This window comes from Octopus bimaculoides, chromosome 4 (assembly GCF_046866305.1).
Source record: "Octopus bimaculoides isolate indiv1 chromosome 4, ASM4686630v1, whole genome shotgun sequence".
In the NCBI taxonomy this organism is placed as follows: domain Eukaryota; kingdom Metazoa; phylum Mollusca; class Cephalopoda; order Octopoda; family Octopodidae; genus Octopus; species Octopus bimaculoides.
The window spans coordinates 38,828,108-38,852,519 of record NC_142931.1 but is presented as its reverse complement, the minus strand read 5'-3'; the positions used below and the strand labels follow the sequence as shown (position 1 = coordinate 38,852,519).

The 24,412-nt window shown below is 34.7% G+C and overlaps 1 protein-coding gene across 2 annotated transcripts in view; it reads left to right on the top strand.

The window, feature by feature from the left end:
• Window positions 1-24,211, top strand: part of LOC106878717 (tumor necrosis factor alpha-induced protein 8) — a 93,387-nt gene extending 69,176 nt beyond the window's left edge. For both annotated transcript variants that reach the window (XM_014928027.3, XM_014928034.3), the window contains 2 exons: window positions 18,355-18,435; window positions 23,169-24,211. In XM_014928027.3, coding sequence (XP_014783513.1) covers window position 18,435; window positions 23,169-23,743 — 576 coding nt within the window. In that variant the 5' untranslated portion in view covers window positions 18,355-18,434 and the 3' untranslated portion in view covers window positions 23,744-24,211. The remainder of the gene's footprint in view (window positions 1-18,354; window positions 18,436-23,168) is intronic.
• Window positions 24,212-24,412: the final 201 nt, after the last annotated feature.

The window sequence follows — 24,412 nt, the reverse complement described above, 5'->3', positions numbered from 1 at the left end:
ACAGCCTAAGTTAAGACCCTCTAAGCTAGATCACAGAAATGATTTATTCATACCATGAACTTAAAATCTATACTAAAAACAAAAATTTTAATTGGAAAATGTTCATTCAATAATATTTTCAAAGGGTTATTTTCTTTTCTTATGTTATGGCTATTCTAATTCATTAGTCTTCTATCTCATATTTTACCATTTATCTGTTAAATCTTTTATTTTCATTCTATGTGAGCTTTAACTTCACTTAAAAAGCAGGCAAAAAAAAATACATCAAAGTTTTTTTTTTTTTTTTATTGCTTACTTACATTCTAACTTTGTTTGTTGTAACTGTGCACTTTCAACTGCAGCTGTTGTCGTGCTGTGATTGATTTCACATCACTGTCACACACAATTGATCATCTGCCTCCGCTTCCCTTGTTCAGTTATAAGAAAAAAAAAATCAATTCAGTCCATTCTCTTTAACTCATTCCTGTTATATATTTTTATTACAAATAACCTCAAATAATAACTAGTTGAACTTAAATATATATATTTTCTTCTTTATTGATTGGATTTTCTGCTTAAATTTGTTTTTAGTTAAAACTCCTAACAGATGTATATAAATATTAAATTTAAAGCTTAGCTTCATGGTGAGTTGGCATACATGAGAGTGTTAGATAGACAGCAATTTGGTATTTGTTTTAACATCTGACACTCTGGGTTCAAATCCTGTTATGATCAACTCTTTCATCTTGTCAGAGTTGATAAAAGAACTACCAATCCAGAGCAATAGATTGGCAGAACTACAAGAATGTCTAACTGTAGATGCCTTGCAGTATTTGTTCCAGCTCTTTACATTCTGTGTTCAAATGCTTCTATGGCCTATCTGGATGGTAAACATGATTCATTGCATAGTTGTACCACCACCACCACCACCACTTTGTACCTAGGGTACCTTTAGCTGAGTTCACTCTGTTGCAAGCATTTAAGCCAGGTCCCCATCTTGATAATACCTTCCTTCCTCTCTCCTACCAGTCTCAAAAGCCCTGTAAAGGCTCATGGGTACTAACTTCCCTCCTGATTAAAAGATAAAAGTGAGGAAAATGTACCCCTTAGTATTGATTGTTTATCTCTGCAAAGTCTTCTGATAGCATATTTCTGGATCTAGTGTTTTGTTTCTTTTATTTTGTTGTGTTGTGTTGGTGATGTGGTCATTGTATAGTTTCTAGAAATAAAATGACTAAGTGGATGACTGTCTAGTCTCTATCCCCTTTTCAAGATGATAGGGTGGATTTTTAAGAAAAGGACTCATTGGATAATGTAGTCCCAAATATTACAAAAATATTAATGGACTGATTGTGCCCTTAATCATCAGCCTGCTCATTTAGTTAACTTGTTACTATCAGCTTACCTAAATACTAAATTTTGCTTAAAATGTTAGACTTTCCTTCTTTGCATTGCAAATCAATTTATTCCAGTTTTAAACTGTTTATCCTAATACAAAAACTGATTGTATGTATGTTCCAAGTTATAGGCCGCAGTTTCACACCTTACTAACTGAAATTTTGCATAAGGGAACATCATTTTCAGAAGTTCACATGCTATGTGCCTTTCATTTATACTTTCTGTATTTTAAGAAAAACTAGAAAAAATATTGCATGTCCCCAAGCACAAATTACTGATTAGAAATGAATTCATTTTGTAAACTAATACAGAATTTTGAAACCAAAATAAGGAAAAAAACCTATCACATTTTTCCTGAAAATATGAAAAAATATACATCTCCCACTAATCATCATGCCCCCCTCTCTCTCTCTCTTTCTCTCACTCTCCCCCTTATCCTTCCTTCCTCCCTATCATCATTATTTTGCTACTCTTCATCTCCGTGCATCATCACCTCTGCACACACGTTATCCACCATACATTACATTCACCCCTCAACCCTATCTGATCTATTCTACAGTTGTCACCTACTCTTCCTTACTTTCCCTACTTACTATCCCTCAACACTTGTTCTTCATTTTTTTACATTTACCCTCTCAACTATTCCCCATCTCTTGTCCATGCTCTCTTGTAACCTCCAGCCACCCACACTTGAGGACCCATACAAACACCTCATCACAACTATTTTTATCTCTTCCCTGCTCCACTGCAATCATCTCACACCTCCTCTTCCAAAATGTAAGTAAGCAAATAGCCACCCTACACCAAGGAACTTATTCTGTTCTGGCCATTTCTATCATACTTTAATCCCACCTCATCTTTTAGCATGAAGCCACTGCTCTCTTGTAGTCTTGCAAGCTGCATAGTAATCTCACCAATGCTGGTGCCTTGTAAAAAAGTACCCAGTACATTCTGTAAAGCAGAAGGAAGGGCATCCATGCAAATGTAGAACCAAAAGTGTCCATGTCCAGCCCATGCCAGCATGGGACAAGGGACGTTAACTGGCGATGATGATGATGTAAAAACAAAATTATATTTAGATTCTATATTAGTTCATTTTATTATTTAGTTTTGCACAATTTTATGAACTCAACTTGAACCAGTTTCTTTAATTACCACATCACCATTTGAATGTCCACTTTTCCATGCTTGCATGGGTCAGATGGAGTTAATTGAGGATGATTTTCTACAGCTAGACATCCTTTCTTTTGCCAACCCCTCACCCATTTCTAAGCAAGGTAATTCCTCATGCAAAATATTGGATATGAATGACACTGTTTTTATGACCGTGACAACTATTTACAACTATTACATGATGTCAAGACAAGGAGACAGAAAGACACATATGCGATGGGTTTCTTTCAGTTTTCATCTACCAATGGTTTTTGTTGGCCTGGAGCTAATAGTAGAAGACATTTGCCCAGAGTGCTATACAGTGAGACTGAACCAGAATATGTAATCTAGAAATAACTCCTCAACCATACAACCAAACCTGCATGGATAAAACAAGTTGGAATGAGTCATCATTCTTGAAGATGAAAATTGCCCAGTATTTTTTTTTTTCCAAGTAATTTATGCAAAATATAGGGAATTCATGTGATTGTTTAATGGCTATTTTATTTTTAGGATTTATTTTAGATATTAATAAACCCAGGCAAACCAAGTACTGCTGCTCGTTCTCTCTAATTGTTGACGCATATCAATAGTTTCCTCAGATGCTACTGTTTACATTAAGTTACCGTGAGGTTGATTGATGCAATTACAGAGCTTGATTTGTCTTGGCAATTATTTAATCCCATGAGTAATAGTAATAAATATCCTGCTCCTCTTTCTCACCATCACCACCACCACCACCGCTACCATCATCACCACCACCGCTATCATTATTTTCATCATCAGCTTCATTTTCGTTTTCATTTTGTCTCCATATTCATTCTACCATGATTTAAATTGATCTGGCATTCTCTCTCTCTCTCTTAACCCTGAATCAACTTTTCGTCATCTTCTTGTCTAATTAGATTTTCCCAAGTCATACTTGGTGTACATGTACAGGTGTAGCTGAATGGTTAAGAAGTTTACTTCTCAACCATGGAGTCTCGGGTTCATTCCCACTGTGTGACACCTTGGGTAACTGAAGGAAACTTATGCATGTTTGCATTTGAGTTCTATGGAATTTCCTTGCTGAAAGTGGTGTTTCACCTACATGCTTTGCACCTTCAAAGACATGTAAAATAATGTCTCGGTATAATCATCAAATCCATGCTAATATGGAAAAAGGGATGTGAAAACAAATGAACAAACCTTCAAACAACTGCTCATGACTCTTTCTCACACCCTACCATCTTATAAAGGCATATTAAATTTATCATTAGATTTGTCTATCAAATCAAAAGCAGGCACTACATCTGTGTACCTCCGTTTTGGGGCAGGTGGTGTATAGTCCTTTCCTTTTGGCAGGTGGTTTCTGCCCTGTTTCATGTTTATGTGGCGGGGTCTTTGGTGTGCAAAACAGCAGCCTGCACCTTCCTCTCCATGCCAGCAGACACCTTTCAAGTAAAATTTACATATTTGTGTGTACTGTCTCTTTCTGTCCTTTTTGTTATATGGGTAGTCGGGTTTGCTTCTTTCTTTGGCTATTTCATCTTTTGCTTTTGTTTTAGTTTTTGCTTCTTTTAGTTGTTCTTTCTTGGCTCTTTCACCTCCATGATTTTTCATTTTAATGGTGGTAGGGGCACTTTCACTTGGGTTTACTTTCCGGGCAGGTTTCTTGCTTGAATCTTCTTTGTTTTCTTAAGTGTCTACCAAGTGGGGGTGACATCTTTCATCTGCATCAGTATCTCCATCCTTGTCATCTTTGCTGTGTTCATTATCAAAGATGGCATCAAGGGTGCTGATATGGGATCATATGAGAGCATAGGAGCATGTAAACTCCTGCTTCTTTCGTTCTGTCTGTGCTAACGTTCTGATGTAACTATTTCTCTTCAGTGCAGCTGTGATTATGTTGTTTGGGTTATCTCCTTCAGCACAGTGTCAGGCTCTCAAAAACAATTCCATGTTTCTCCAGTTTCTGGGCATTTTTCTGGATATTTTATTTATTTATTTATCTATTTATTTTCAAAAATTTAACGGTGTGATGGAGGGTAGTGAAGAAATAGAGAAAGAAAGTGTGTCTGTATATTTAGAGAGAGAGAGAGAGAGAGAGAGAGAGAGAGAGAGAGAGAGAGAGAGTGTTTGTGTCTATATATTTAGGAAGATTGAGAGGTTGAGAGAAGGAAGATGGTGTGACAGAGAAAGAGGCGTGATGGAGAGAAGTGGAGAGACAAAAAGAGAGAGGGGGTATGTATTTATAATAGAGGTTGAGGGTCTGAGAGAAGAAAGACTGTGTGTTAGAGAGAAGTGAAAAAGTAGAGAAGGGAGAAAGAATGTGTCTATGTCTATATATATGTGTATATATATATATATATATATATATATATACACATATATATACACGTACATATATGTATGCGCACACACACACACATATATATACTATATTTAGGGGGGTTCAGGAGCTGAGAGAAGGATGGTGCAATGGAGAAAGGTAAAGGAGAGAGAGTGTGTGTGTGTATTTATTGAGAGGAAATAGAGAGAGAGATAACAGAAGAGAGATTAAGGGTCTGAGAGAAGAATTATGGGACGATGGAGTGAAGTAAAGAGAGGGAGAAAGTGTATTTACATATTTAGAGAGAAGCAATAGAGAAAGGGGAAATGACAGTGTGATGAAGAAGAGAGTGTATATGTGTATATACGTATATATGTGTATATGTATGTGTGTATATTCCTGTATATACATGTGTGTGTGTGTATATATATATATATATATATATATATATATATATATTCCGTCTTTCTTTTGCCATATATATATCTGAACCTGTCTATTATAAAATATGTTGTGGCATAATATAATATTTTGCTTCTTTTTTTATATCAATACTTGCTTTTGTTTCATAATTTGAGTGGTTTATTTAAACATGAACAATGGCTTTCATTATGCATAGTAGCATTTTTTTGTCTTGTCCTTATTACTAGCTTGTCTATAGATAGCTTTTACGCAATATAAGGTTTGAGACTTGCAATACACTAGGCTAAATGTTCTTTATTAACTTCCAAGCTTTCTCATTTAGTGAATTCACTGAAGAGACTTAAGTGAATAGTTTCTAGCTTTGATGCTGAATTCAACTTGAATTCTGTTACTAGCTATTATTATAATTCCTTACTCTGATTTTTTCCATTTCCATATAGTTCTAACAAACTTTCCATAGCTACTTGTCAAAGTTATAAATTCCTTCATTGTTTCTTCTTTTTTAATAGTAGCTAGGCAGACATAACTGTGTGCTTAAAAAGTTCACTGTCCATTCACTTGGTTTGGAGGTTCAGTGCAACTGTACAGCATCATCGACAAGTGTCTTCCACTATAACCCAAGACAACAAAATCCTTGTGGGTGGTTTTGCTCAATAGATGCTGAAAGAACATTGTTGTATGTGTATATATGTTTGTATGCATGTATGTGTTTATATCTCCTTGTTTTGACATTATGTGATAGCTATAAATGAACATCACCATCATACAAGCAATGCTGTTCACAACCAGTCTTCCGTGAAAACACATACAACCATGGAGAAATATTACCTAACTTGGAAACGAGTCAGAGTTGGTAATAGCAAAGGCGTCAAGCTGTAGAAACGAATTCTGTTTAACTATGTTAACTATGTAAGAATGGAAAAGTGGATATTAAGACAACAATGATAATGATGTGCTATTTGAATATAAGAAAAATTGTATATAACTGGCATATGACCGAATGATACAATATTGATTATGAATAAAATAACCAATGCTGGTTATTTATAAATACTGCTTATGAATTCCTGTAGATGGCACATTTCATTGCATATCTATGTATGGCCCTTACTTTTATGTGCCCCATTTTATCTAAAAACATCTCTTTCAGGAATATTTTCTGCCATAGATTGGCATCTTTTATCTGGTTAACATTATGAAATTGGAAACTATGCAGTATTGGTCAACAGAAATTATAACCTCCTCATTTACAAATATAAGAAACCATTATTACACAATTAGTTCTACTTCTATAGGTTCTAAAATTACCCTCCCACTACACCTATGGAACTAGAGTTTCATCTCTTTAATTGCTCTGTGCAGTAATTCTGCTCTGATTTGTATACTTAGAGCCTTATTTTCAGTTAATAGCAGACTCCTTTTCCCATTTATAGCTTTCATTTAGTAACTGTTTATACCATCATATTTCTTTTTCATTTGTCAATGAGCACAGCATGCCCAATTCATTACATAACATACTTTTCTCCCACAGACATTCTAGCTAGAAGCAGCTAAATGTTCCACTATTCTAAATACTTTATCTTCCCTTTTTAGCATTACTAGACATCGTATGTAGCCTCAATGTAAGTGTTATAGCTTTAAAGTTATTTGTCATTTTATGGAACTACTCACTTAGCATTATTTGTATAGTCTTATGGTAACCACACAAAGCAGCTACTTGAGCAGAGCACTTAGAGTAATTTACATACTCAACATAGCAAAAAGATTGTAGTTTGGAACCTCCAGCTTATTTTATCAACCTAACTGACTAAGGAGTGAATTGCTGACCATATTTGAATGCTTACTACAACCAAATTGTTTCTGTAGGCAAGACCTATTGCTCTGTTTGCTTCAGTTTACCTAGTTAGCTTCAGATTATGCTTCTCCACAGCTGGGCAGTTGGTAGGAAGGGCATCCAGCTATAAAAAAAATATATTCCATTAGATTGGATTTGTTCAAATTGCAAAATCAGTTCTGTCCATGTTTCTATTAAAAAAGTATAAAATTAAATTAGTCTATTGCCTGAATTGAAATTCCAAATTAAGTTATTAAAACAATTGTAAAGCATACAAAAGTGTAGCCATTTGCTGCTAAGTTAACTTGTCATTTGACATCCATTTTAATGTATTCGTTGAACAGATGCCGTGAAACAAAACTTGTGATGGAAAATTTATAAAGAGTTGCTGTGATATCTACATGTGAGATGTCCAGGATATAGTACTGCTCAGGAGTTGGTAGACACTTAATGACCTGTAAAAATTATAAATGTTGCAAAGTAAGGGTAAAACCAATCACGACAGATTCATTTTGTACTGAAATTTTTAACTCAAAATTGTACTGAGTTAATATTCCTTATTTGAAGAAAGAACAATATCATATGTAGTAATAAATTTAAATATTTCAAGTAGTCCAACTACAGATTTTTAAGTTCTATAAAGATTGGTTGTAAATCTTGGTTACTGATAGGTTATTAATCTTGGCAGTAACAGAACATTTCATGAAGCCTATCATAGTGCCTAAAGTTAATGAAATTCTTGATAGCTTGATGGTCTCTAGTGCAGACCATCTATTTGTGTATGCAACTAGTAATTAACTGTTTGAGCTATGGACTCCTATTATCACTGTCATACTATGTAATGTTTCAGTTATTTTGCCGGTGTGTGATAAATTGAACAAGTATAAAGTAGTGATAGGAATGTTGATTAACCAGCATTAATTGATAGGTTTACAGTTCAGTTCGTGTAGAGAGAAACTGTTTCCATAACATGTTTATCATTGGGTCAAAGGTTGAGCAACAATGGAGAATGTATACACTACTTTGGCTGATATATGGCTGCTGCTGCTATTGTGCAGCACTGAGCAGATCTTTCATTCACAGGTCAAATCACAAAGTGCTATTTGCAAATCCAGTTCTTCAAAAAATCATGCTTCCCTGTTGATGATCACACTGAACTCTTACTGGATGATAAGATGGGATTTAAGGAAGATTTGGTTACTATTTCTAAAAGGTCCGTGTAGAAGCTTCCTTCATTGGCTCAGATGCTCTGTGGTATACTGTTTAGGTGCAGTTTAACTTTTATCTTCTGTAATATCCAGTCTGAGCATATTTTATTGCACTAGTCATTCTGTTCCAGTACAATTGTAGATTCTTACACTGGTCAAAGCAGAGGTGGGCATAGTATATTCAGTTCAGATGCAACAGTTTCTTTTCTTCTGTATCTATCTCTGATTGTGTGAATTCAAAGCTTAAGAGTGATGTGTAGATTCTTTCTCTCTCTTTCTCCCCCCCCCCCCTCTCTCTCTCTCTCTCTCTCTCTCTCTCTATCTATCTATCTATCTATCTATCTATCTATCTCTATCTCTCTCTTTCTTTCTTTCTTTCTTTCTCATTGAAGTTTCTCTTTCTGTTTGACAATCAAGATCTTTTTAGAATTGCATAGAGTAGGTGTTGAACTTTTTGGGTTATCAAACAAATTTCTCCTCTTTCAAACCTTTCACTATATCTAGTGGACAAGCAAGTTATTAGTGAAGTGTAGACGTTTTGTTGCTCAATACAAATCTGTTTCAATAACAAAATACTTCAAGGAAACAACCAAACTCAAGAACTGACTTTTTCCATCAATCTGCATGAACTTCATGGCTTTCTTGTTTCTTTTTATGCAAAGTCATGTGCTGAGATACAGCATATCTTGGTGAAAGAGACAGTAATTATCACCTCAAATGATTCATAACTTCAGGCCATTTTACAGCTGTCCTCTTGAGTGAAAAGCACTGGATGATGAACATTTTGCATCTTGAATGTTGTTCACCACTTATTCCACATACCTTTTGCTTCTGATTGCTCTAGAGTTAAGGACTTCAAACATATGATCTTGGTACTGAAAATATGGCAGATTTATATTCTGCTATGCCTTAAGTGAATTCTGAAAGTCATAGCTAATGAACCTTTGCAGCATCAGTCAGAGTTGTATCTTGGCATTGATGCAGTACTCTCTCTTCTGAAGATGGTAGACTCTCACTGATACATGCTGTCTTATTGTAACTGGACACTCTGAGTTCTTCGAAGTTCTATACTGTAACCATTTACCATCACCTAAATCTATAATGCTTCCAGAATCTATTACTGATGTCTTGGATCCCATTTTCTTTCTCAAAAGATTTTTTAAAATTATCAGGTTTCTTGCCATCTCTACTATTCCATTGTACCTTTCTTTGAATTTCTGATATCAAATCAATTTCTGATCAATACACAATATGCTAAGGAATGGGTGCAAAAAATTCAGAGGTGACATCAAGAGTACATTTTGTGGGAAATAAGGAGTTGAAAAGCAGGTGTTAATTCATCTCCTGGATTCTACTATACTTATCTCTTGTATCCTGAATGATTAAAGTGAAAACCCTAAGGAATTTTTACATCTGGTTCCTATTACAAAATCAATTTGGGAAATGTTAAGGGTTAATTTAAAACCTTCAAAAAAAAACTTGGAATCTTAAAATTCAGTGTTGACTGATGTGGATATAATGTGTTTTCTTCTGCAATAACAATCAAAAGAAGGTTTTTGTTTGGTAATGTAAAATAACAGAAACTGACCAACAACACTGTGTTAATCTGTGTATCTATGGTAGGTGTGGCAACATCTCAGATCAGCTTACATGAAATATTTTGAGAACATTAATTACTCAAATCAGACAAATCAATCTGAGTACCCTGGTTGTGTATAACAGCGAACCCAGGATGAATTTAATCATCCATTAGATATACTTGATAAATTCCTATCTTTTAATAATCAGTAATAAATGTTGATGATTAGATTGTTTGTGGTTGGTAGACAAATATAGTTATACTGATAACAAGTGGATTATTTCTCTATAAAAGTGAAAAAAACAAAACAAAATGTGTGTTAAATGCATGCTTCATTACAGATGGCACATTAAAGTTGTGAACTGGCAGAGTTGTTAGCAAGTGGGACAAGTACCATTTAAGTATTGGGGGTTGATGTAATTGACTAACCTCCTTCTCCCAAAATTGTTTGTCATGTGCCAAAATTTGAAATGATTACAGGTAGTATCACTACTGAAGAATTGTTCATGATAATTAAAGGCTGAAAACTTTTAATGCAGCAAATGTTTTGTCATTTTTAACCATAATTTCATAATTGGAGTAGGCTGTTCAAAGATAGTTCTGATGTTTAGTGTTCAGCCAAAATAGTACTGAAAATGTTGTTGCTATTATTTAGCCCTAGTTCAGCCCTAACTGAGCAAGCCAATGATCAAATGCATTCCATCTTTTTCTAGGGAATATCTGCAACTACATTAACTATATGTCCTCCTTTTTTTAGAATGTTGTGATGTAATCAGAAAAGAATTTGGCTGCTAATTTCAGCAGACTGAGCGATTTATGTAAGGCTGGAGTAAATGTTATCTAAATGTGGCAATTTCACAAATCTATTTTCAAAAGAAACAAAAAAAAAAAAACCCTAAAGGGATGTGAGAAATATTAATGATTGAGTACACTTTAACTTATCTAGAAATAACCTTAGAAATAATCAATATTTCTGCTAACTAAATTGATTTATTTCTCCTCCAACATTTGACATTTTTGTCACTAGTTCATATTGACATTACACTTGAATATTTCCCCCAAACCTTATAGTAATAGCACTGGCCATGTGTATTCTTTTGATCTTTCTCTTATGATTTTTCACATTGCTATTGTGCAAATGCTAAAAAAGAATAAACATATATTCTCAAACATATACTGTAAATGTATTTTGAACACAAATATTAAATGTGTGTGAATTAACATTTAAAGCATTGTTTTGCATATATTTGACACAAATTTCAACATGCCAGTTAATTGTGTCACTATAACAGTTGTATTACATTTATTTATATACTGTACTTATTTAGATATAACTCAAATTATAAATAGCAAGGTATATGGTTCACTGGATACTATACTAACTATTAATATCCCTACTTTCAAATACATATGCTACTGCGCATTTGATTCATTATTGATTGATTGAAAGATTTGATTATTCAGAATCTCTTTATGTAAACAATACAAATTTATCTTCATGTACTAACTGCTTTGAAAACTTTTCCTCTGACTATAAATAACTCACATTAGCACTAGGGCTTAAGTTTGTAGATGAGTAAGAGTTGATTGCATAAATCCAGACATGTGACTGTTGCATATTTTATCAAATGTAGAGGAATATTTTCTACTCTAGGCACAAAGCCGGAAATTTTGGGGATGGGGGGGCTAGTCGATTAGATCGACCCCAGTACGCAATTGATACTTGATTTATCGACCCCAAAAGAATGAAAGGCAAGTCCACCTTAGCAGAATTTGAATTCAGAGCGTAAAGACAGATGAAATACTGCTAAGCATTTCGTTTGATGTGCTAACATTTCTGCCAGCTTGCTGCCTTTCAAATGTAGAGGAATGAAAGATGGTTAACTATGATGAGATTTGAACACAGATTGTAGAGGAACAAAATATTAAAAGGTGTTTAGTCCATTTCTTGTTTCTCTAATATATCTTTTTACTTGTTTGGCATTTGACTGCAGCCATGCTGGAGCACCAAATTGACCTCAAGACTATTATTTATTATCAGTCTCTTTTGCCAAACATTCTAGGGATGTAAACACACCAACACCAGTTGTCAAGTGGTGGTGGGGGACACACATGTATGTATGTACAATGAGTTTCTTTCAGTTTCTATCCACCAAATCCATTCACAAGGCTTTGGTCAGTCCGAGGTTATAGTAGAAGACACTTACCCAAAGTGTCACACAGTAGAACTGAACCCAGAACCATGTTGTTGGGATGCAAGTTTCTTACCACACAGCTGTGCCTACACATTTAACTTATTGAAACTAAATTAGATCATTTTAAATCCTAGATTTCTCTTTGTTCAATTATATATTTTCTGTATAAACACTTTCTTAAGGCAGAATATTAGGTGGCAGGGATGATATGTAGAGAAGAATCTATGTTGTGTGAATATGGAGGAGCAGTTAAACTGAATTTCAGTAAGTTCTCCCACTGTAAAAAAACATTTAATGAGTGAATTATAACTAGAGTTATCCCAGTTTACATCATCATCATCATCATCGTTTAACGTCCGCTTTCCATGCTAGCATGGGTTGGACGATTTGACTGAGGACTGGTGAAACCGGATGGCAACACCAGGCTCCAGTCTGATTTGGCAGAGTTTCTACAGCTGGATGCCCTTCCTAACGCCAACCACTCAGAGAGTGTAGTGGGTGCTTTTACGTGTCACCCGCACGAAAACGGCCACGCTCGAAATGGTGTCTTTTATGTGCCACCCGCACAAGCCAGTCCAGGGGCGCTGGCAACGATCTCGCTCGAAAATCCTACAGGAGCCAGTCAGGTGGTACTGGCAACGTCCACGCTCAAAATGGTGCATCTCATGTGCCACCCGCACAAGAACCAGTCCAGGGGCACTGGCAACGATCTTACTTGGCTTGCCGGGTCTTCTCACGCACAGCACATTTCCAAAGGTCTCGGTCAGTAGTCATCGCCTCGGTGAGGCCCAATGTACGAAGGTCTTGCCTCACCACCTCAGCCCAGGTCTTCCTGGGCCTACCTCTTCCACGGGTTCCCTCAACTGTTAGGGTGTGGCACTTTTTCACGCAGCTATCCTCCTCCATTCTCACCACATGTCCATACCAGTGCAATCGTCTCTCTTGCACGCCACAACTGATGCTTCTAATGTTCAGCTTTTCTCTCAAGATACTTACACTCTGACGGGTATTCACATTGACATTACACATCCAACGGAGCATACTGGCTTCATTCCTTGCGAGCTTACGTATGTCCTCAGCAGTTACAGCCCATGTTTCACTGCCATGTAGCATGGTTGTTCGTACGCATGCGTCATACAGTCTGCCTTTTACTCTGAGTGAGAGTCCCTTTGTCGCCAGCAGGGGTAAGAGCTCTAAAGATATTTTCCTTCTCAGAGAAAATGCCCAGTCTATTGCTTGTCTGCCATTCCGCACACTTCAATGGAAAAATTGAACACAATGGAATTTTTAAAATACTTTCATGAAAGTTGCTTATTTATGGCTAGGTAGTGAGCTATCTAAAACTAAGGACTGAGCTCTTCCTCATAGTATATATTCAAACTATGAAATGGTGTTTATTTTGAGCTAGGTTCATTAATCCCAGAAATATGACTCTGACCAACATGTTTATGGTCTGACACTCCCAGTCATGAAAATATCTATCTTTTACTCAGGGTATTTAGGATAAACCTTGCTAATATGTCCTTCATATTTTTCTAAATCATTAAAATGTGAATTTTGAGGAGATTCAGATGTTATTTTTAACAGCAAATACATAAAGGTTTTCTTGTTGTCTAATAACACCTTTATTCTTTTTGAAGCTTGTGAAAATAGTTCTTTCATTGGTGTAATATGCTGTCTTTAAAAAATTCAATTAGCTCATATTTATGCAAACAATTTTAGAGTAAAATTTCCCAAGTTCTCTGACAGGAATTGAACTCAGTATCACTTATGTGCTAAGTTCTTTCCTTTTCTCTGTTAAATAATAATACTACAAATATTTATCTACTGGATCGTTGCCAGTGCCGCTGGACTGGCTCCTGTGCGGGTGGCACGTAAAATACACCATTCTGAGCGTGGCCGTTGCCAGTACTGCCTGACTGGCCTTCGTGCCAGTGGCACATAAAAGCACCCACTACACTCTCGGAGTCGTTGGCGTTAGGAAGGGCATCCAGCTGTAGAAACTCTGCCAAATCAGATTGGAGCCTGGTGTAGCCATCTGGTTCACCAGTCCTCAGTCAAATCGTCCAACCCATGCTAGCATGGAAAGCGGACGTTAAACAATGATGATGATGTACTAAGCTCTTGTTTTACCCACTAATGTCTAACAGCTCATCTTGATTTGAAGTATAGATGAGAATTAAATCTAGAGACTATAAGTAAGTTTTTTTTTTTTTTAATATAAATGATATTAAATGACATCCATATATAAACAAATCAAAAGGAATTGACTTATGGACAGGAATTGAACTACATATCTCTGGTTTACCAAATAAACATGTTAAGCATTAATTAGACTTAAATGGGAAATTTTTTTTCTTCTTCTTTTTCTTTCTGTTAATGTTCTTTTCCATTTCTGAAAGAAAATATCTTTGTAATGTGATATTCGTGAATGAAGTTTCACTGATGGTTGAGAGATTGTTTGTGCCTGAAGTTATAGTTGCCATATGTTAACTTGATCTGCTTTAGTATATCTTACCCTAGCATCACTACTATGAAGAGACTGAAACCAGTTAAAAAAAAAAAAAAAACTTTGAGAAAGAATACCCAAGCTATCAATTCTTTAAGGATGGTATTATATTTCTTTAACTGTATGTTATTTATTCAATTGTTTGAGAACTATAATTGCTTATTATAATTATCATCCTCTTTGGTTTAAAGTAAACAATTTATATGTCATGCTTGCCAATGAGTCAAACATTAATTTTGATTATCCTTTATGTAAAACATCTACAGGATTCTCTATAACAAGATATACTTCTGTAGTTTTGTGATAACTTCTGAGTAGACAATGAAGATTGAGAATGTTCTCAGAAGATTTGGTGCCTGTTCCTGATAATGTATTAAACCAAAGCATTTAGTGTTAAGAGCCCTACCCAGACATTCAACAAAATGACTGCAGTAGTTTCTCATATTGCTCACTAATTATCTGGGAGGAAAATTAAAAAAATAAAATTAGAGACCAATCTAGTCTCAGATTTTTATATTTTGTTCTATATGACACAGTTTCACATTTAAAATAGCATTCTCCAAGACTAGTAGATAACTTTAGTAAGTTGGTCTTAGCATATTTAAAGCATGGCTTATAAAAACTAACCAGAAATGAACATTCAGCAAGGGAAAAAGAACAATATTAGTCAAAAGATGCAGGTATGGCTGTATGGTAAGGAGTTAGCTTCTCAACCACATGGTTCCAGTTTCAGTTCCACTGCATAGCACCTTAGGCAAGTGTCTTCTATAGCCTTAGGCCAACCAAAGCCTTGTGAGTAGATTTTATAGACAGAAACTGAAAGAGGCCTGTTGTATATATATACACATATGAAGGATTAAGATTAATCAAAGGACATACTAAGTATGTCTACCTGCTGGAAATAACAGTCAAAACTCTTATTTAAATTTCCATAATACACTGATGGTAACAACAGAAATCAACTGAAGGTAGATCAGGTTAATAAAATCTAACATACATTTAAGTATTTGGACTCACATGGACCAGTTTCTACACTAACAAAAATTGCCTTAGCTTCTTCAGCACGCATTACCATGATGGAGACCCCCAACCTATTGTTTCGAAATGATAGGTTCGGTGTCTCCATCATGGTAACGCATGCCGAAGAGGCTAAGGCAATTTTTGCCAGTGCAGAGACCAGTCCATGTGAGTTGAAATATTTTGGTGATTTAAATAAGTTTCGACTGTTATTTCCAGCAGGTAGACATACTTAGTATGTCCTTTGATTAATTTTAATCCTTCAGCTATTTAATGCTTTGTGGGTGGGGGGGCTGCAATCGCCTATATTATTGATTTCTGTTATTATCATTTTTAAAATAGTCATACTAGATAATAACAAAATTAATAATATCTTAGCAAATTAATTTTTCAGGAATTATTTTTTTCGTGAATTGTTTGCCCTTGTATACATATATACATGTGCAAGTGTGTGTCTTTGTGTCTGTGTTTGACTTGCCCCTTCCTGTCAACAGGTGTTGTGTTTACATTGCCATAATTTAGCAGTTCAGGAAAAGAAACTGATAGAATAAGTACCAGGCTTACAAGAAAAAATAAGTACTTGGGTTGTTTCATGCGACTAAAATTCTTCATGGCAGTGCTCCAGCATGGCTGCAGTCTAATGACTGAAACAAGTAAAAGATAAATATATTATTTTCCTTTTTTAATTCTGTCTCATACAAGAGACAACCTCAGATATTTTCAGTTTCATCATGACCACCACAGTGAAGCTTGGCTTACACTATACCTTCCATCACATTGATGAAAAAATCATTAATTATAATTTAGCTTAAAACACTATCTCCAATGTGTGAAATTTTTACTATTTTCATAAATATTTGTTGAACATATTTAATATGTAACAAATATAAAAGATGAAATTATATACTGTATACATAAATTTCACATTGATTTTACATTTTTCCCTATTTTTAGATTTAATGAATGCAATTAAATTTGTTCATATAGCACTGAAAGTGAGTAACAGAGAGTTTATATATAAAATAAACAAAAATTATACAAGCCTGATATTTAATTTAATTTATGACAATCGCTGCTTTAATTGTTTCAAATTCAAGTGACAGACTGATGTTAATTTAAAATGTAGCTATTACTAGATAGTTATAATTTTGATAATTTTTTTGTCTTGATATATTTACATTACATATTAAATGTACTGAATATATATGTTATTTATTTACACACACACACACACACACACGCACACGCACACGCACGCACGCACGCACGCACGCACGCACGCACGCACGCACGCACGCGCGCGCGCGCACGCGCCTATGAGGGAAGGATAGTTATGCATGATTAAAGATGCATGTCTCCCTACTGTATCATTATTCAATGTGTCTCTGTTTTTGACAAACCATCTCTTGGTATAATATCAGAAATACCACTATCTTACAATAATGGCTTCAAATTTTGGCACAAAGCCAGGAATTTAGGGAGAGGAACTAAGTCAATTAGATCGACCCCAGTGCTCAACTGGTACTTATTTTATCGACCCTGAAAGGATGAAAGACAAAACCTCTGCAGAATTTGAACTCAGAACGTAATGATGGATGAAATGTTGCTAAGCATTTTGCCCAGCGTGCTAACAATTCTGCCAGCTTACTGCCTTAATAATAATGGTAATTCACAAAATTTATCTCTCCAAAACTAGTGTATTAACTTAACCAATATCATCAATCTTTCTCAATATAAAAAAATAAAATTTCGTTTTCTTGATTTTGTTATTGTTAAAAATCCGCCCTGATTGAGTGCATTTATGATCAGACATTCCAGCTACAACCAACCCTTTCTTTATCTCTCCGCCCCCATCCCCTGGCACATTTATCCCATGTTCCTGTCTTTTTCTTTTCTCTTTACTAGTTGAGGAAAATTTAGTTTTGTTTCTAGTAGGTAAAGCAGTCACTTAGAGGCTCTCTCATTGACTCATATTAACTATAGTTTTCCAACCAGATGTATACAATTTACTTTTACTTTCTCAGTCACTTTACACTCTACTTTTTGCAGTACTTAACTATCTGCATTGTCTTTTTCTGCTTTAGAATAAAGCAATGACCTATTTTAGTTATCTCTGTGATGTAAGTAGTGTTGGGAATATGGCTTAGTCTCTCTCAATAAGTCTAAACACCACTTCAGTTTAAAATATAGGTGGTGATGGTGGCAGGATGGTTGTATTTTATCAGCTGCACACTTGTGTAATAATTAGTTAATTGCCTAACTGACTGTGCTCTGTGTTCAACAGTATTCATCTATTGGTAATTCACTTTATTAACTTCAGAAGATGAAGAAATGGGAATTAAGATGTTCACGCCTTACCTAAAAGTATTAGCTAAGTAAAGTGGCTACAACTGGAACTGTGGAACCTTGGTTTAACCCTCTAGCAGTCAGATTACTTTGTCAAATGTAATGCTTATTTATTCACATTATTTTGAAATAATCCTGCATTATCTTATAGTTTCAAGATTTCAATGATGTGATTGTTTAATTTTAGAATGACATTGTAATGTAGGTGTAAGAGGTCAGATCTGGATAGTTTAAACACAGAACCTGTAGAATATTTGGATCAGATATGGTCAGTTTAAATGCTCTCTGGCTATGCTTGTCAAAGTATGATAAATACATGTGAATTAAATAATTGCATTAAGAAGTTGTTATTGCATGTTTTTGTTGTGGTTTTGATTTTAATTTTTTTTTTCTTGCACTTTAGTTTTGTCTATCTTCTGATATCATATTTTAAACTGTCCAAGAATTGAAATTCATACAGCTACACTCCAGTGAATGAACTAAAGTAAGTGATCTTTTTCATTATGTAATGCTTAATATTAATTTTTTTTAATATATCATTTAGCAGAATTTATTATGAATGTTTTGGTGGGTTTTTCCTATGTATTTCAATTAGTTTTGAAATTAATCAAGAAAGGATTATTTTAACTTTGTCATTATTAAGCTTATGTCAGGCAATGAACTGGCAGAATTGCTAGCATGCTGGGTAAAATGCTTTGCAGCATTTTGTTCATCTTTATGTTCTGAGCTCAAATGCCACTGAGGTCAACTTTGCCTTTCCTCTTTTCAGGGTCGATGTAATAGACTTATTCCTTTTGCTGGCCTTGGCCCAAACTTTGAAACCATTATTAAGTTTATGTCTATACATTAAAAAAAATTGACCTTACATAAAATTGTGATGGAAGATTTTAATTAAGAAATAATTATTAGTGACAGAAGTAGTGTTGATAACAAAGGGTAATATTTATACACACTTAAAAGTGGATGCTGTGTTAGAGAATGTCTACCATTGATAAGGCCAGGGAAGACTGAAATCACATGATCTGGTAGTTTTGGCGGTGGTGATGGTAGGCAAGTTATCTCCCACTAGTGATGTAACGAGAGTGCTTATATGTACTGAAAGCCAATATGAGAGTTTTTCCATGATAACTTTCTCAGTATTCTGTGTTCTAACACAACATCCACTTTTAAGTGGGGATAAATATTACCCTTTAGTATTTTAATATTTTATATCAGAACCTAAGCAATGAATATCAAAAAGATCCAGATAAGTTGAGCCAGTTTTCTTGTCTTCCTGTAGAAGGATTGAGTTAAGGAATATTTAGCATAATAAGATTTGATTGCTCAAGTTTAAAACTTGATGTTAATATTTTTAGAGGATTTCAAAATATAAAATATATTTCAAAATTAATGATAGTGAATAGTTTTATTTTGATAGATGGGAGTGGTTCATCTAAGAAATACATTTCATTCCAGAAATAATTAACACATTTCATTAAAAAATGTAAATGTGGATTGGCAATCATTAATATAAGAGAAAAATGCTCTGCCATATTTCTTTTGGCTCTTTACATTCTGAGTTCAAGTTTTGTTGAGGTCAACTTTGCTTTTCATCCTTTCAGGGTTGATAGAACAAAGTACCAGCAAAGAATTGGGATTGATGGTATTGACTGGTCCTCTCCCCTCAAAATTGCTGGCCTTATGCCTAGATTATTATTTCAGAGTTGATAAAATAAGAACCAGTTAAGCACTGTAGTCACTATAATTGTCATCTCTTCACTCTAAAATTGTTAGCCTTGGCACCAAAATCTGAAATTGTTATTATTATTGTGAGGACACATGGCCTAGTAATTAGGGTGTTGCACTCACGATTGCAAGATCAATTCCTAGACCAGGTGGTGCATTGTCTTCTTGAGAAAAATACTTCATCTCCTGTTGCTCTGTGATCATTTCAACACCTGATGTGTAGTACACTGTGCACTTGTTCAGGCAATGTCAATTTGATGGAGTGAGCGAGCTAATGTACAGCAGATGCATTTAATCACTATTGACAAATTATTTGCACTGGTTGTTTAGCAAAAACTGAACACTTATATGTCTTCTTTGACAGGAGAGTCCATCATTATTGAGAGCATTATAAAAATACTTTGTATTTGTTCTGCCTCTTTACATTTCTAGTTGAAATCCCACTGAGATTTGCTTTTTCTTTCATCCTTACAGGGGTCAATAAAATATAGTACCATTAAACTATTGGAGTTCATTTAACCAACTAACCCCCTCCCTCAATTTTCAGACCTTGTGTCTGTCATTTTATACACATCTTTCATGCTGATTAGGGATTAGAGAAATACATTAGAAACAATTATTATTATTGGTAGCAAGCTGGCAGGATCATTAGAGTATTAGGAAAGAATGCTTCGTGACATTTCATTCTGAGTTCAAATTCTGCCAGGGTCAATTTGACCTAACATCCTTTAGGTATCGATATAAATGGTTTCTCCTTCAAAATTGCTGGCCTTACACCTTAATTAGATAGTTATTATCATCATTTGTTATTTGGCTCAAGTGACTACAGTACATGTTTGGAATTCAGGTTAATTAATTAAACAAATCTAGTCCCACCCATGGAAGGCAGATGTTAAATGATGATGATGATAATATCACATTACTTCTATATATAACTAGTTTTTATTTCCTTTTCCCAAGAAATGGAAGTTTAAGTCAACTGCAGTAGGATTAAAACCTAGAGCTGTTCGTTGGTCACCCATATGATTCCTGCTCTTGAGTTTGGTAGACTTAGACATTCTTTTCTACTCTAGGCACAAGGCTCAAAATTTTTTGGGCGGAGGCCAGTCGATTAAATCAACCCAGTACGTAACTGGTACTTAATTTATCTACCCCGAAAGGATGAAAGGCAAAGTCGACCTCAGTGGAATTCGAACTCGGAACATAACAGCAGACGAAATACTGCTAAGCATTTCTCCTGGCATGCTAACGTTTCTGCCAGCTCACCATCTTACATCAATTGAAATATTTGCAAAACTCTAACACATCAGTTATCATTTGTTTCCTGAATCTGGTATTTTTGTCTACTGGGTCATTGTTTTTTTTTATCTAACAATTCATACATCTGTTTTCCATGCTGGTATGGGCCTGATGGTTTGACAGGAGCTGGTCTGCTGAGAGCTACTGGGTCTCCTTGTCTGTTTTGGCATGGTTTCTACAACCGGCTGCCCTTCCTAATGCCAACCACTTTACAGAGTGTACTGAGTGCCTTTACATAGCACTGGCATGGATGCTTTTTATGTGGCACTGGCACCCATGAGCCTATAAGTTCAGCTGAAGAAGGATGCAGGGGACATGCTTATATGCAAGGACAACCACTGAATAAATTTTGCTTTCTCTTTTCAATAATACACCACTTAATTATTATTTAAAACAGTTTGATTCGGTTTCCATGCTACTTCAAGTTTCACAGCCAGTTTCATTCAAGCTTCTCGAATGTATATATATATATAATGTGTGTGTGTGTGTGTGTGTGTTAAATTTTTATCTGAAATAATTATGAGGTTATAATCTAAGGGTCAGAACAAAACTTTTTACAACCAAGCTAGATTGCGTTCGGCCTCAATACTTTACAATCCTTCCATGATTGGACACTTGTTTCCTCTAAGGGTTATTACTACCAAAATAGTTTCAGAACAAGGCTAACTTTAACTTTATTGTTACAAATTTAATTCTAAATAAGAATTTAATGTCAAAATTTTGTTTAAAGTTTTGTGAAAAGATTTTTGGCTGGAGGTATTTATTTCTCCATCAAATTTAAAACAAAACTTTAACATGTCAGTTCCTCCTAAGAGGACTACAGTTTGAATGATTCATTCACTAATAATTGATGACACAAGTCTACAATGTAGATCTCATAGTTAATGTTATTTGTAACACACACACATATAACACACAAACTTGTCAGTGTTGATTTTGTGCTTTGTTAGTAAAAACTATCAAGATTAGTTATTTGTTCCTAATTTGTTAACATCAGAAGAGGTGTTTATATCTTTTCTGTATCTTTTTTTAAATATCTCCTGCCAAGAATCTCTTCACAAAACATTTTTCTTTTTTTGAGTCCATTTAGAAAAAGCTGTTAGTGATAAATGAGTGAAGTTAGTATTGTTGTAGTCTCCAGTCAACCCAGACCAAGCCAATCTAAGGAGACAATCCAGTTGTGATCACTCTGCCCCTTTCCTACATAAAGTGCACTCAGAATCCTGTCATCCTGTGTTTCCTTCTTTCCTAAGATAGCAGAATGTAATTTAAGAAAGATTTGGTGGCTGCCATTGGCTCATTAAGTTAACATTTCATTTGATTTATATCAGTTTCATGGTTCCAGTGAAGATATAAATATGTGGATGTTGTTAGTGGAACATATTTAGGAAAGATATTTTACATAGATCCAGGATATAAATTGCATATAATAGTTAGTGATAGGTACATCAAGTGGGTTTAGGTAGTATTTAAAGTCAACTAGTTCAGCTGCAGAAAGGATAAACAAAGGATATAGCCCTAATAGTGCATCAGTGTTTGGAAGTGGCCAGTAGGAGAAAGCTTGCTTCTAAAGGAGATGATTTTTTTTGGGGGGGGGGGGGGATACTATTATATAGTACTTGGGTACTATTTATAATAGAGGAGGAAACACCTCTCCTACCCACAAAATTTTACCCTCATTCAAATTTGAAACCATTTTCTGTTGAAATCCATAAAAACACGTTAAATTTTTCAAATTCAGAGCTTAGTAACTTATACAAAAAAATTTTTTAATTTGTTAATTTTCTCAATGTAGATGACCTTCATAGGTTCTTTTGCACTTGGAATTTCTCTTCATACTGAGAAGATTCTCCCATTCCTGATCTAGAGAGAGAGAGAGTGTGTGTGTGTGTGTGTGTGTGCAGTAGAAGATATGCACTAACCAGTATTCAAGAATGGAGTTCTTATACACTTGCAAATAATTGAAGAATTTTCTATTTCTACACATGAAACCCAGCCATTGTTATTCATTATTTTTAAATCATAGTTTCTCCCCATCTGTGAAACACTTAATAAAAAATAAACTATTTAATATCATAATCTTCATGTTCTTAGTTACAGTTGTGTAGTAGTAAATTTAATGAAAAATTAGAATCAGAAAAAAAAATTCCACACAGAATTTAATTCTCTCCCTTTTCTTTATTTTATTTTCAGTGGCGACCGATGCAGGAGCAGGTTTTGATTCCAGGGGGCTTGGACTTCGAGTCCAGAAAAAGCTATTGGGGAAGATGTCAAATAAGAAAATTGCCAAAATATTTGTTGATGAAACATTGGCTCAAGTGCTTGACAACATGTGTCGAATCCTGAAAGACTATTCTTCAAATAAGAAAGAAGTAGAAAAAATCCTTAAGTACATTATCAAGACAATAGTAAAGATTGGGATTCTATTCCGAAATGATCAATTTAACCAAGCAGAACTGACCAAAATTGAAGTCTTCAAGCAAAAGTTTAATAACCTTGCAATGACTATCATCAGCTTTTGTGAAGTGGATTTCACCTATGACAGAATTTTCTTGCAAAAAAACTTAGAGGAATGCCGTAGCCTTATCCAGGAGATTGTTAACAGACATCTGACAGACAAATCTAAGACTCGAATTGACACAGTGTTCAGATATTTCTCAGATACAGATCTTTTGGATGAACTATTCAGCAGTTCTAGCAAATACAAAGATCAATTAAACCTCATAGTAGCAGATATGCACAAAATGATTGATGAGGGAAATTTATAGCTGTTAAACTACAGTCTTCTTTTTTATATATATATATATATATATATATATATATTGTTTATTTTTACATTTTGCCCCTTATTTTTTCTTTTGTTCAAATAAATTGTATTTTTAATTCTAACTCTCATTTCTTCTGTCGACTTTGTCAAATATGACAAACATACCACATGCTGTTAATTACAGGATTTGTGTGGTATTGTTCTATTATGTCTTTCAGAGCTAATAACTCACAGGGTCGCAGCTTCTCACAAAAATATTGTGACTGTTGGCGATTACACCCTCATCCACCTTTAAAACACAAGCAGCACTACTAAAAAGATTCATTTGGTGATTCTCAGCCGTAGTCTCATTGCTTGAAGAAGCCTGGAGGACATGGTGTCAGTCAATTAAAATCAACCATAATACTTAACTAGTGCTTTATTTTATCAAGGTTTGGAGGATGAAAGGCAAAATTGACCTCAATGGAATTTGAACTTGGAACATAAAGGTCTATAACTAAATACCACAAGGCATTTTGTCTGATGCTCTAGCAATTCTGCCAATCTGCCCTTCATTTGAAAACCCACATCTTTTTTTGCAAATAATTAAACCAACAGTTTTACTATTTTTATATGTATATATGAAATGTGTAAGTATAACTTCTTACTGATGTAGATATAACTACCTTTA